This window comes from Porites lutea, chromosome 1, assembly GCF_958299795.1.
Source record: "Porites lutea chromosome 1, jaPorLute2.1, whole genome shotgun sequence".
Classification (NCBI taxonomy): Eukaryota; Metazoa; Cnidaria; class Anthozoa; order Scleractinia; family Poritidae; genus Porites; species Porites lutea.
Window position 1 is genome coordinate 55881150 of NC_133201.1, and position 15000 is coordinate 55896149.

Below are 15000 nucleotides of genomic sequence, written 5' to 3' on the forward strand. Positions count from 1 at the left end.
TCCACTAATTTTCCTGCGATTTTAGCACTCCTTCATCCCACTTCAGGTTACTCTGAAATACACTTCTACTTTGAAATACATTCTGAGATCGCTGAGATACATGTGAAAGGGATTATTAAGCGATATAATTAATAATAAATTGGAAAAAAGTAATTTAATTAATGAGCATGCGCTGAACCATGAACCTGTCCCTTTAAACTTAAATTCTTCGGATTTTATAATTCATTGACTTTGTTAACACCGACTTGTTATAATTTAATGAACATATTTTCGTTGCACTCCTAAATGCAGAAGTTAACAAAAATCCCAACCTAAAAGCATGAGTCTTTGACGCGGCTGCATAATACAACATACCTTATTATAGGAAATTAACGCTTCATGAAAATAAAATTAGCAAAAATTTCAAAAGTTTGCATTAATTTAAGTTTGCATTAATTTTTGTAAATGTTAATCTCTGCACCTCCATTAATTAAGTGGACCATTAACTTCCACGACCTTAATGCCATTTATTTTGACATTACAATTTTGACATTCTTGACACTTAAGAAAGACGTATTTTATCAGGGTGCAGACCCACCAGTACCAGTGAAACTGTGATGAACCCTTAGAGTGGCCAGATTTCTTGGCTTGACCCCCTTTGCACAATTAGTGAAAGTACTACAAACAAAGTTTCCATTTTGGGATTATATGTTTAACTTTGTTCCTGCAGTTTGTTCCTGTTGTTTCAACAAGTTTTGTCTCTTTGTGAAGTTGCTTTAATTTCCTTCATTTTGAAGTCACATTACTTTCCAGTATCTTAATTTCATGGAGCTTTAATTTCCTCTAATAAGGTAATATCGGCCTAGGGTTTTCTAAAGATGGTTTATTTTAACCCATAGTCAGGGAAGTAATAGAAAAAAAAACTTTTTTCTTGGTCTTCTAGAAACATACATGTAACTGAAGCTCATAAAAATAATGTTTCTGAGCTTTAACTTACTAGATACTTGTTAAACCAAAATAATGACTGTTTAAAACAGTCTATGAGAAAGTAAATGCAATTTTAGAATAATATTTGAACCCTTGGTTGCCTCTAATCTGTCTGATTTCTAAAATGATAGCAGCAGTGTTTATTGAATTCAAACCTGGGGTGGTCCATTCCCTAAAAGGTATATGTGGCATTAAGGAGTATGATTTTTGAACTCTTCGAAAAAATTGGGTATAGATTATATGAATAACACACAGACACTGACTGAAATCCAAGCTTTTCAACAACTGCTGTACAAGGAATGCCAATGCACATTAACAACTGAGAAGGGCTTTAAATAAAAAGCACAGCCCAAGCAAGAGATGAATGAAAGAAAAAAGTGTACTCTATTTCAGACCACAAGGATCATTCATAAAATCTATACCCAGTTTTTTCGAAGAGTTCAAAAATCATACTGCAACACACAGTGTGTTGCAGTGCTTTGGTCTGAAAGAAGCAGTCAAATTTTGGTTAAGCTCTAAAATAAAGCCTATTTTGCTGCACAACCACCAACCCAATTTTTAGGGAGTACCTCGCCCCCTCCCTGATTCATGAGCGTTGTTTGAAAGTGCTTAAAGATCATTTTTAATCCAACAACTTTAATCATATGGCTTGAAGGGCAAAAAGTTGTTAGCATCTCAGGAGAATTAGCCTGCATGCAGACATCTCCCCGTAAGCCAGCTACACATGCAGAAGATTCCCTGTAAGCAGGCTACAAGAAAATAAATTTGCATGGCCATATCCTTTGTTATTTTAATCTTGCTGATTTTTACAGGGAATGGATTTTAGGACCTGAGGTAGAAAGAGTCAGTTTTTGTGAGTTGGAAGTTGATGTTCTGGCCTCTGACATCCTTAACAAGCGGGAAATAGGAGGTGCATTTTGTCTTTTGAGATGGAGACAGTTTACTACAATACATTTATTGAACTTTGTGAACAGCTTGAGACTTGAGCACAAATCCTTACATATTTTGCTCATTTTGATGTATTTTTTTTACTGTTGTTTACTGATAATGTTCTGTTTTCATTCTTCAAGCAATTCATCGTGCCATTAAAGTTCTGATAATATTTCATGACTTTTGACCCTTTATCTCTTGGTAATCCTAACTGTGTTATCTTTTTTTGTAATATTAAGATTATTTTGTATACAGTAATTTTAAAGCAACTGATTTAATTTTTAGTCAATCTTGGCACCAACCCTGGCTTGGCTGCTATCTGGGAAGATGAACAGCAGCGACGTCGGGATGCAAATGAATCTTCACAGATATCAGGTCCATCATCACAGGGTTAGTATTTCATGTGTGTGTTAAATAAATAAATAATTAATTAATTAATAAATGCTCAATAATACTATCTGCTGCCCTATGGGACTTTTCAGGGTTAATATTACAAATAATTCAAATAAGGTTAAGAATCCCAAGTGGCAGAACTCAAGTGCTAGTATTTTTTTGTTTGTGTTAAATAATAAAAATACATAAATAAATGTAATATAATGTAATTGAAATGTAGTTACAGGCTTCAGAGGCTATGCATTGCTTTATTGCTACAGCTATCTGTTTCATATGGCCTAAAGGCAACCGAATAAAGTCATGTATAGCCTTTGAAGCCTGGAACTACATTTCATTTATATTATTTGTTGCTCCTGAAAAGTTGAACACTCTTGAAAGTTATTCTAACCAGTTCAGAAAATGTAAACAAAATATTTTTGTAAATGAATGAATTAATAAATAAATTAGGTAATTAATTAATACTCAATTAATACTACCCTCTGCCCTGATGTGGCTTTTCAAGGTTAATAAAACTAATTTTAAGAATCCCAAGTGGCTTCAAAAATTTTTGGTCACAGTGGGAAACTGACTGACCATGGCTATTAATGTTTGACGACTAGATTTCATCTTGGATGCTAGATCTAAAAAGATAGTTATTCAACGGGCAAACTACTTTAGTAATTTAATTTTGGACCCTGGGCAGTGACAACTCAGCTAGTTTTATGGGTTGTGGGGGTGGATGGGGAGGGTATGTTTGATAGGACCTTTGATTTAAATTGCCGCCTGGTTAGCTCAGTTATGAGAGCGCTGGTCTGCCGAACAGGAGGTCGCGGGTTCAAACCCTGGCCAGACCAACACTCAGGGACTTTAAATAACTGAGAAGAAAGTGTTGCCTTTGAAATGACATCTGCAAATGGTTAGACTTTCTAGTATTCTCAGATAAGGATGAAAAACTGTAGGTCCCATCTCACAGCACTTTCACTGATTTGTTCTTGTGGGATGTAAAAGAACCCACATCACTATTTGAAGAGAGTAGGGGTCGTAGATTCCAGGGGTGTGGTCAACCTTTATGGGTTGTGGGATTGGGTAGGGATGGCACCTTGCATGGGACCTGAGTCCTGTTCGTGCACATTCCCTCTGGGCAGGCCTGTGTCCAGAAAAGCTGGTAAATGAATGAATAAATAAATGATTCCCATTTGTTCCTATCGCTATTGGGCAGGTCTTTGTGGGCCCAGTAAAATTGGTAAAGTAAAATAACTTATTATTGTAATTACAGATAGAGGGCTGATTCAAGAAACTGAAACAGAGAGGAATTTGAAGCAAAGAATCAAGGAGATAATTGACGAGCGTGATCTTCTGATGTAAGGGAATGCAAAGTTCCTCAGTATTGAGGTTTCTTTGGGCCTTAAGTTTTACAAGGACCTTGATGTAACATCGACATGATACTAGCCTGCATAGCAAGCGTTTCCAATCAAGTTATTTCGTTAAATTTAGAGTGGGAGCAAAAAAAATGGAAGGGGGAAGGGGAGGAAAGAAGGAGGGGGAGGGGTTTCCCTTTCTCCCCTCCCCCTCCCCCTCCCCATCTTCCTCTTTTTTTTTTCGCACTCGCTTCGCTCGCCCAAATAGAAGAGCTTGCTCACAGGCTAGTCTCAACTTGACAAACTCACGTGGAAACGCTTGCTAGCAGGCTAACATGATATCGACGTGATACAACTCACTTTGACTCTGAAGATGTACCTCACAGATTGCTAATACACCAGTCCCTGTAAATAACACTCCTATTCAGGACCACACTCATACTCCACCTACTTGAGAAATGACTCCTGGGTTCAAACCATTCACTGATTTACATATAATGTAACATTAAAACCTGGATTGAAAGGATCACAAAGCTCTCCCTACTGGGCTTATACAACTTTTTTTATACAACAGGGCTTAAACCCTGGGCTTATACAACTTTGTAAGGGAGTTTAGGAGGGCTTATAAATGGAAGGGGAGGCTTATATACAGGGGACTTGTAACTGGGGCTAATAGAGCGTTTCAAAACAAGCTACAAAGCAACGCTGAGCAGAATACTTTTTGAATTAACTCGCTTTTTTAAGCTTCAAAGCGTTGCTAATAATCGAATTCATTTCAATACAAGCTAGAAGGGGGCCTTATATCTTGAGGGGGGGGGAGGGCTGGGCTTAAAACTGGATGCATTTTTGGTTGTTTACAGGTAAATGGGCTTATAACTGCAGGGTCTTATAAGTCGAAGTTTATGATAGTTTATCTTCATTCTTCACAGAGTACATCAAACTAACTTAAATGACCAGCCCCTAGTTGGCTTATGAGCTCAATTGGTAGAGAGTTGCACCAGTATCACAGAGGGTTGAATCCTGTTTACCTGAATTCTTAATCCTTTCTTTTTTGCAACTGCAAACATTGTGTCTAAAACTGCTATGCTGTACTTAGTTCCAATCAATTCATAAGACATAGAGCTCTGACCATTATAATGTGGACATGTTTGAAATGTGGATTGTGTTGTCGGTAAAAAGGTTTGTAGAAAAAAAAATCAAATTGTGATTTGTTTACCCACAAAACATTTAGGAGTTCTTAAGAACTCGTTTTCATTTGTCAGTGCGTTCCAGATCGAATTGGAATATGGAAGTATTGGTTTTTTAAGGAGATGGGAAAAACGGAGTACCCAGAGAAAAACCTCTTGGAGCAAGGGAGAGAACCAACAACAAACTCAACCCACACATGGCGTTGGCGTTAGGATTCGAACCAGGGCCACATTGGTGGAAGGAGAGTACTCTCACCAATGACTACCCTTGCACCTTTATGCTTGACTGTATGGGGTAATGGTAACACACATTTCTCAACTGGGCAACTGTATAGTCTTCAGGCACAAAAGCTTTTCTCTTGTCTGTACTAATTTTGTTCTCAGACAAAGTCAGATGGGAAAACTTGGACGAGGAGCATTATCTCCCCAGGAACTTGCCTCATTTCAAGATTCTATCTGCACACTGGCTGCTGCATCTCAGAAAGGATTGGCTGCTGATGATGACTCATTAGATGCTGATGTCATGTCACAGTTGCTGTCACAGCATGTTCAAGTGACGCTAGGGGAAGGTGCAGCAGCACAGTCATCCCAAGGTATGTAAATGTTAATGCATGGAAATAAAATTCTTGTACCCATCTCAAACTCATTAATTATTCATGCAGTCAAGAGTCAATAAATGACGACTATTTGGGTCAGGTGGATGACTCTTGATACCTAATGAAACAGTAGATAAAACACCACCATGTTTTCATCTGAGATCAAATTCTTGCATTTAAATAAGATGTTTTATTGATTAACACAACTCGTGGAAACAATGCAGTACCATGTCATTGCATAATTTCTTATTGCTTCATTTGAGAAAACATGTCAAAAACTCGCGCTTTGTTCTTCATCACGGGTTCCAAACACCTCGAAACACACTCGCCCTCGTTTTTGACATATTACATGAAACACGGATGAAATGCTATCAGGTGGATAAGTGTTGTGTTAACCAAAATTAGCGATGTTCATATTCTAGGACGAAGACGACTGGAGGACGAGATTTAACTTCAGGTTTTTTCGCGTCTTCTTAAAAAAAAGACACCCCAGAAAGCGTCATTGTACTTCTTTTAACCAGAAAAGTCAGCACGGTTATTTTTATTTAGGGAGGTTAAGCCTTCTCCTAATCGCAAAATGATAAAACGTCTTACATTTGATTACTTGTTTCTGTTACTACGACATTTTCGCTAAAACTTGTAGTAGAATGACGATGGCTATCACGTTTCCCCCCAAAATTACGCTGTTTCACGGGCGAGCACCACTTCCAGTATTGACAAAATCTCATTCTCGTAACCGTGCTTGTCTTAAGCCAAACGTCAAACTTTATGTACATTTAGTCTTGTTCGGGAGAAAATTTATTAAAATTGCTTTTTGGTGTGATTTAGTTTATTGGTTGACGCGTCCTAAGTTCGACGTCTGACCCAACAGACGATCTTAACTTAATTTAGGTCGACCCAAATTAGAGTTTGATTCGTCTCATGATGAGAGGTTCGACGTTTGACCTAAGCCTTACAATCTAAAAGTCTCTATTGTATGGCAAATGACAAATGACCCAGTGGTAAACGTACATACCCTTAGAACAACTGAGGCCTGATAAGGATGCGCCAAAACCTATGCCGGATTGTCCGGGACCGGTAGAAATTTTAGTTCGGACATGTAACCTTTGACATGACTTGTCCGTGGGACAAGCACGTTTTTAATTAGAACAAATAAAGAAACAGCTGAAAATTGTCTTCAAATTACGGTAGAATTAAAACTCATCTTAAAAGTCATAAAAGTAAACAATAAGGTTAAATATTCTTTTATCTTCGCCATTCCACGGTCATTTCATTTTTTTTTACGAGCTCCTTTTTAGGTTAAAGTCAAATTTACAATTTAGTGTGAGTAAAAACAAATAAAATGCCTGATTGTATTTGAGTGTCGAGTTTCGAGCTAAACTTTTCGGTCAAGAACTCTTGGGTTTCGGACAACCAAATTTAATATAGTGCTTGTCCGAAGGACTAGGACAAGTGAATTGGACAGTTTTTCCCCCTACTCTGCTGATTTCTGGAATTTTTTATTTATGAGATGGGATGAATGGGGTACCCGGCGAAAAATTCCTCAGCGTAGGGATGAGAACCAACAACAAACGACTTATGAACACTTGGACGTTTTCTTCGCTCTTGTTTGCAGTCATTGTTGATGAAGATGAACCCGTTGTCAATCAAAGTATTGTGCAAGAAGTCGTAGAAGCAAGCCAGATGTCCGTGTCACCAGAACTATGTAGGTTTGCTTAATTTTGCTCTACTTTATTAAGTTCAATCGTTCGTTATAGGTTCTTTTGTTATTCTCTTCTTTTTTGTTATAATGTGACAATTACTAACAAATGAAGATGAATGAAATTCAGCATTGAGCTCACATAATGCTAATTTGCGTCTCATCAAATAACAAAAGAATGGCAACACCCAACAGCACCCAACATCGCGTTTGTATGCGCGCAGACGAAAAACGAGGCTTCATCGCGCGCAGTAATTCACTCATTAGAGAAATTAAGAATCTCGTTTATGACAAACGGCAAACGGTAGATTCAAGTTGACAATATTCTCAAAATAGGGAGGGGAACAGATAGAAACTGTACTTATTGTTATGCACGAGCTTGACATGAAACTACCAATCTTTTTCGTAGAAATAATGAACAGGAAACTTAAAGTAGAGGGAAAACTTGGTCACCTGGTACAAATTGATGTTTGCTTGTTGTGGTAAAAGTGATTCTAAATCTCTCTATTGTATCAGCTAACGTTGTTTGAGCTTGCGCGGAGAGGAGATAGGAGACGAATTAGCGCACAGGTTACATCGCTCGCAGCATCGCACACAATGTCATAAGCAACATCGCGAACAACGTCGCCGTGTTATCATAAGCTACATCAAGCACAGCATTGCAGCCATTATCATAAGCAACATCGCACGCAGCATCGGACGCATTGTCATATAAGCAACATCGCACAAAACGCACCCATCATCATAAGCAACATCGCACGCATTATCATAAGTAATGCATCAGTCGATTCCACCTGCGCCCAGTCCCCCCCCCCCCCGGGCAACTGCAGGGCATTTGCCCGCCTTGTCAGTCCCGGGGCCGGGCATTTGCCAACCCCCGGGCCAATCCCTAGTTTTTGACACGCACGCGGTTTCCTATCAGAATATAACTACAAAGACGGTTTTACTGGAAGAAAGGCAGATTGGCTCATTTGTCCAGGACAGGAATAAATTGTAGAGGGTTGTAACGGCATGTTCTCGATTTTACATGTATGTATGCATTTCTTCATTTTTTATCAAGCCAGAATTACGTAGCGAAATTGGAGCTATCGATGTGAATCAACGTTTTTTGGTTATTGCATCAAATTTCTGTTGATATTATTTGAAGAACATCCTTTCATATTTATAAAACTATTCATAACATATAACTTTACAGCGCTCTATTAATTTTAATGTCAATAATTTTATATCAATAGGAAAACCATAAACTGGTGCATGTCGTCGCGGCGTGAAGTCTTAATTAGAATCCTCGCGCTATTACAAAGGAAGACGTTAATTAAACCAAAAAAATTGCACATTAAAATGCTTAAAACGGCACTATTTGACTGTGCAATCAATAAAAAATGTTGCAGTGTTGACAGAGGACGGGGCATTTGCCGTCTTTTTTCGTCCCCACGCCGGGGAATTTGACAGCTCAAGAGTCCCCACTCCCGGGAATTGGTCATCCAAGGCAAAAAAAATGCTAATGCCCGGGGGTCAGCCCGGGGGGGGGGGGGGGGCCTGGGCGCAGGTGGAATTGACTGATGCATAAATCGCGCAACGTCACATGCATTATCATAAGCATTATCGCTCCCAACATCGCACTCGTTGTAATAAGCATCATTGTGCTCAACATCGCACCCATAATTATAGGCATCATTGCGCGCAGCATCGCACGCGTTATCACAACAAACACTAAGCGCGCCCGTTTTGCAGTGTATGTCCACCTGCAAATTCTCGTAATTCTTTCAGGGCATGACACCCAATGGTGCTTCTATCCTTATGATTTTCATTTTTTAATTGTACTCAAACAAACCGGTGGCACCATGGAAATTGTGATGTACAGTTTAGGTATACTCATTTATGCAGAGTCTAACTTTTGTATATGTATTGTAGCCTCAACCATGGATAAAGAGATGATTAATATTTTGGCAAGTTTGGTAGAAGAGCCCACTCAGCCAGGCAGTCAGAGAACAGCGAGTCAGAGCATTATACTTGACACTGGTACGGACACGACGTTATCATGGTTAATTGGCCATTTATACTTGCACGTTCGGTGGGTCCCGTGTAAACGAAATGTTCAAAAATTTGTCCCGACCCGTGTAAACGGGATCTTATTTTTTGTACTTAGCCTCGTTTTGAAAGTGAGAGTTTTTGGAACTCGGATTTGGCCTATTCAGGTCTTTTTAGCTCTTAAGCGAAAAAGCTATTTTCTCAAGTGGCTCCGTCGTTGTTAGATAACTTCTTCTTCGGTTTTAACGCCAGCGATGGCTATAAAACTTTGCGAAGACCTTCAGTTATCATTTGGCAATAATATCAGCCATTGCATTCATTGCATCCCACACTATTGTCTTTCCGTTACTAACTAATTAACTAACTAATTCCTGGCCGCTTCTCCTGAGATGGAGCGAACTTTAAGATGGATTTCTCAAATGACGATTTTCATTAAAATTTCAAAGTGGTACTCAGAAGAGTAATTAAAATTGAGTATCCTAATACTCAAAGAGAATCTAGTCTATAATGTTTCCCGTTAAAAATATTTCAAAACGCGAAAGTCACAACAAATGTGTTTTTGAAGGGGATTCGCTGTCCGACGAGGAAGCTCAAGATGATGAAGACCTCAGTGAGGCCGAAGAATCGATTGTCATGTCACAGAGGGTCTGGGACGATATTGAACATCACTCGCTGGGATCTGGGGAGGAACAAGTAGCAGATGAACAAGGCAATGGGGAGGCGTCCCAAAGGTAACATCATTTCACTAGCGTTTAATTAAGGGAACCTTTTTTTAAACAATAAAGGTAAAACATCGTTCCAATCTGAGTTTTTAAAGTGGCTATGTCTCGAGAATACTGCTGTTTAGGTCAATTCTGTGCTGAAGTCATCACTTATTACCTCTACCCACACACAAAATACCCCTGCAGAGTGTTAAAGAAGATAGAGTGATTTTCGTATGACCATGAAAAATGGTTGCGGTAAGTGTTCGTCATTTGTTTTATCAGCCAATGGATAAAAAGATCAAAACATGGACTCTCCGTTCTCCCGCCAAAGAAAACCCTAATATGGATAAGGCATTGTTTGATTGGTCAATCGTGTTGCAGTATGACGTCAAATCCAAGTATCGATTGATTTCTAGAATATTTAAAGCATTGTCACATTATATTTTACACTTTTCAAGGGCAAGGATGTAACACCAAAGACAATCTCTTATAAGAGCCCGTGAAACTAAATTTTAAATTTCACAGGAATTGAGGAAACACAGGTAAATTCGTCATGCGTAAGACTCCATTTAGTGAAATTTGAAGCTTTTGAAGTTTGTTTTTTGGGCTCCCATAAGAATATTTTCTTCGGAGTTATTTCATATAATATTTCATACAGTGTAAAAAAGAATGCAATATGCTTGAAATTATTCTGGTACAAGGTTTTTGTCCACTGAAAATTAAAATTACTCAATATCCTAATGGATAACGTCTTAAAAAGATAGCAATGGAGTAGCCTCCCACGCAAACGTTCTTTTGGCTCGTCACGCAATCCTCCCCAAACCGGGGAAGGAACGTGTGACGAAACCCTAAGAACGTCTGTGTGGGAGGCTACAAATGGCGTGACATAACCACTTAAACTTGTTTATAGGCCGCCTCAGTTCAACTTGGAAGGAATGTCCGATACGTGGATTGGATCATTCTTAGAAGGGGACATACCTCAGTTAGATGGAGCGGCGGATGAAAGCTCTGATGGACATGAGGAATTGAGAAAAAGGCGGAAAAGATTAGGCATGGGCAGAACGAAAACGCGATTAATTAGTGAAAGTAAAAAGCCTGGAGTGTCCGCCGGGAATGAAATACCTTTGACTGAACCATTACACTCTGAAGCGTCGGAAAAAAACTCAGATCATGGTGAAAGTGCTAGTGAAATGGCTTCAGAATGCAGTGATGCTTCTGAGGAGATAAAACGGTCTGTCAGCGAAGATGTTTGGCCTAAAAAAGGAAGGGCGATTCGTACCTATTCAAAGAGAACCAGATCGTCATTGAAGGTTCAAAAGTCACTAAGATTAAGTGAAGAAAAGGATCAAAAGATGGAGGAAGAGGAAGTAGTTGAGTTTAAAACTGAGGAGGCGGAGAAACCGGACCTTGAGGACACATTCAGGTTGTTTCTAAGTGAATCGAGTGGTTCTGAAGATAACACAACAGGAACTAATTCAGAGCCAGAGAAAAGTGAACCATCTTCGAGTAAGCAAAATCGTAACCTTGATGTCAAGGAGGTGAAAGCAAGAAAATTATCTACGGTGAGGAAAGGCAGAAATGCAGTGAAGTCTAATTTTGGCTTAGAGGAAGAAACGGAAGTGGTGAAGCAGAAAGATCTTAATCTTGAGGTAGAAAAAAGTGACCAGATAGAAACCTCAGCTGCATCAAACGAACGGATTGCGTCTTATGACGATTTTCCTGATATAACAAAACATATTCACAGCCATGAGAAAAACCTGAAAGGTGGCGATAAAGGACAAAAAGTAGCAAAACAGTGTTTAAGCTCGTCTGTACCGTCAACGTCACATAAAACACTCGGTTTACTTCCCATAACACAGGCAGTGCCTTCCACTAGCTCTTTAGTGCAAAAATGTTCGCGCAGAGTTACTCTGCGTAATAGAAAACTATCAGATATAGAGAAGAAAGAACTAAAACTTGGTAAAGGAAAGGCAGCTTGCGAGAATAAGCTGAAAAGTGATTTAGTTTCGCCTTTGAGTGCCATAAGCGGAGCTATGCCAAACCTAAGAGTGTCCTTAGAGGATGTTTCTCAATCACAAAAGCTTGACTCAAAATTTAGCGAAGCTCGCGCTCGTTTGAGGCACAATAGAGAAACGCCGCATCAGAGCTATACACTTAGCGTAAACCAGGTTTTGAATAGTCCGGTTGCAAAAGAGAGACCTTTGCTGAAACGTTCTCCTGTGGTAACGAGAACCAAAGAAAGGGCTCTTTTGTTAAAGAGGACTTCTCCAAAACGAAAAGAGGAGAAAATGAAAAAATACGGAACACTACTTGTCGTGATTGCCAAGTCACCCAAAAAGAGCCCCGCTGATAATAGTCAAGTTTCACAGGCGTCACCAGCAAACCGACAAATTGGAACTGACTCCCTTATACGTACGTCGCAGATTTACGAGGACCCTGCTGTTTCGACAGACGTTTTCAGCAGTGTACGGAAAGGAGGAGGTAACTCTTCGGGATCTGCCTCGTCCCGAAGTCGCACGCTCGGGTCTGTTGACAACAATGATGAAACTTTTCAGCGATTTATGGAGTGTTCCTCATCTGAACCTCCCGTTACATCTGTTACATGTTCTGGTGGTGACGGGAAAATATCCCGCCACAGAACGGGATCAGTCCCGTCCCGCCAAGTATCCCTTAAATTGACTAATAGAAGTGGAGATACTCGTCGGACCCTATCACTTGAAAGAAAAGGTCTCAAAAGGAAACTTAAGGTTGACTTCCAGGGACAACAAACACCTGTACGTGACTTGCCAGGCTCTGGAAAGAAAAGAAAGCTTTCATTAACACTGAAAGCAAGTTCAATTTCTTTTCCAAGGATGGATGATGTTAGTGAAACTCGTGTTACTTCGGACGAAGAATACGTGGTCAAAGAGGGAAAATCTGTTTTTAAAGATCAAGACAATACATCTAGCTCTCTACAAATTCAACAAGCTAGGGTTGACACCGTCTCCGATGATGGAGGTTCAGACTTAAACGGAAAAAAGGAGTTTGCTATGGACAGAAGTCTGTTGGATGTCAATGTAACTTGTGTTCCTTCAAGCCCTGGAGAGCCTAACTCGGGTGATGAAGTTTCCCCCAAATGTTCCAATTCTTCTTTGGCCGTGACTGGCTCCGATTCCCTCTCTGGCTTTACAGAGGCTTGCCCTTCGAACAGCAAATCTCCAGACATTTTAAAGAGCCAACCTTTTTTTAAAATGGGACTGAAAACAACAGTTAACGTATCTAACGACGTGGAGCTGGTGTCTCAAGAATTTGATTTTCCAAATGAAAAAGACACTGAACTATTGGCTAACGCACTGTTTAATATGTCTTTCCCGTCACCTCTCCCCTGCGTAGAAGAATGTTGCTCTCCTCCCTGCCCCTCGTCACCCCTGAAAGCGAACTGTCATGAATGGAAAGGAGATCAAGTTTTAACTGTTAACAGTAGTTGTGCTGAAGAAGGCAATGCATTAGAAGTCGAAGAAGCGAACGAGTCTCCTGAGTTTTCTTATTTAGACCAAGTTAAAGAATCTCAATCTAGTCCTGTAGTTCACAGTGTGCTGGAAGGATATGCTGTCGTTTCCACTGGCCCTCAGCTCGGTGAAACGCAATCTCACGGCGATAACCCCGAAGTTGAAATAGCAAATTATGTCGGTCAGAGAATCAGTGAAAAGGAAACGACAGGCCATGAAGAATCTTTCAAACCACTTAGAATCCCCATTAACAGAAGCGACCTTCGTTCGAACGGAGAAGAATCTTTCGAGAGAAAAGGTGCGATAGGGGGAGGCGAAGACAATTCAGAGTCTTCAATTACAGGGAACAATTGTTGTAAAAGTAAAATTGTTACTGGCAGCGAATCGAATGAATCACCTGGCTTAATGGCTCGAGATTCAATCGTAATGCCACCATTTGACACTGAAATGACTGATTTACCTGATCTTACTGAAGCTGAGGAACCAAGCAAACTAAGTTTAGAAAACGAAATTTCGATCGACGCACGGCAATCGTCAGCACAAGGTAATTCAGACAACAACGAAATGGAAATGTTCTTAGGCGAAGGTAAAGAGGAACAGGTCAAGAAAACTTCCTTCAAAATTCCAAGCGCCGAGAAAAGTGATTTTGTTTTCAAACTAAGTTTGGAAGAAGAAAGTTCGAACGAGGCACAACCACTGTCAGCGCAAGGCAATGCGGATGACAACGAAATGGAAATATCCTTAGGTGAAGGTAAAGAGACACAGGTCGAGAAAACTTCCTCAAAACAGCTAACTAGCACTCTTGCTGCTAAAATTCCGACAGAATCCTTCAGAGACTGTAAGGAGCAAACCTTAAGTAAAGTACTCTCTGTCTCTGCGGGCGTCAATGACGCTGGTAGCTGCAGAAATCGTGTTGTCATCAAACCTTTGAAGGAGCCGCCGAGTTCCGAGGAATTGCTGAGCTCACTGACGAAATACGGGCTGCCACACTGTAAATATCAAGAGCCATTTTGCAGTAACCCGGACGATATCCCAGCATTGCCCAGGTCAGTTAAGTTCAACTTTATAGTTAAACCACTAAGACTCCATTCCAACGCAAAAAAGTCAACGAAGTTATTGCTAGCAGGGTCTCTTTTAAGATATATTTAAAATGTCAAGATATATTTATAATTTATTTTCAATTTTCTACGCCACACACCAGACTCCGCGGGAATTTCTTTTAAATGCAAATATAATAAAACAATACAACCGTTTCCGGCCAAAAATGTCTGAGCGGGCAACATTGCAAAATCAATGATAACAGCAGTACACTGCTCCCCTCCAATTTTGACCGTTCGCTGAGTTTTACTTACTTAAATTTTTACACATAAAAGTTTTTCTTCGTGGGCTGCATAACAAATCAGTTGTTGACTGGTCACTCAAGAAACAAGTCATTTTTTTCTTGGAATCTCAGCGTTTTTTGATGTGGAACGAAGGAATCATTGAGATTCTTGGTAAACAAAATTAATATATAACTGTTTCCTCGGAACTTTCATTAACTTTTCAATATCCACCGCTTAAACTCTTTCATTGGTAACCAGGATACGAATAGGTTATTTCGTAGCTCGTATTTTCCATTAGAGGTAGAAATGAGTTGGAGCCTCACCTCCAAATACCGATTCATTTTATT

General features: G+C 39.7%; 1 protein-coding gene across 1 annotated transcript in view; it reads left to right on the plus strand.

Moving 5' to 3' along the window:
- Positions 1-15000, plus strand: part of LOC140922466 (DNA polymerase zeta catalytic subunit-like) — a 43544-nt gene that overhangs the window by 5691 nt on the left and 22853 nt on the right. Inside the window, exons 6-13 of the mRNA XM_073372451.1 lie at positions 1779-1876; positions 2182-2286; positions 3545-3629; positions 5198-5406; positions 7025-7114; positions 9023-9130; positions 9705-9870; positions 10754-14377. Coding sequence (XP_073228552.1) covers positions 1779-1876; positions 2182-2286; positions 3545-3629; positions 5198-5406; positions 7025-7114; positions 9023-9130; positions 9705-9870; positions 10754-14377 — 4485 coding nt within the window. The remainder of the gene's footprint in view (positions 1-1778; positions 1877-2181; positions 2287-3544; positions 3630-5197; positions 5407-7024; positions 7115-9022; positions 9131-9704; positions 9871-10753; positions 14378-15000) is intronic.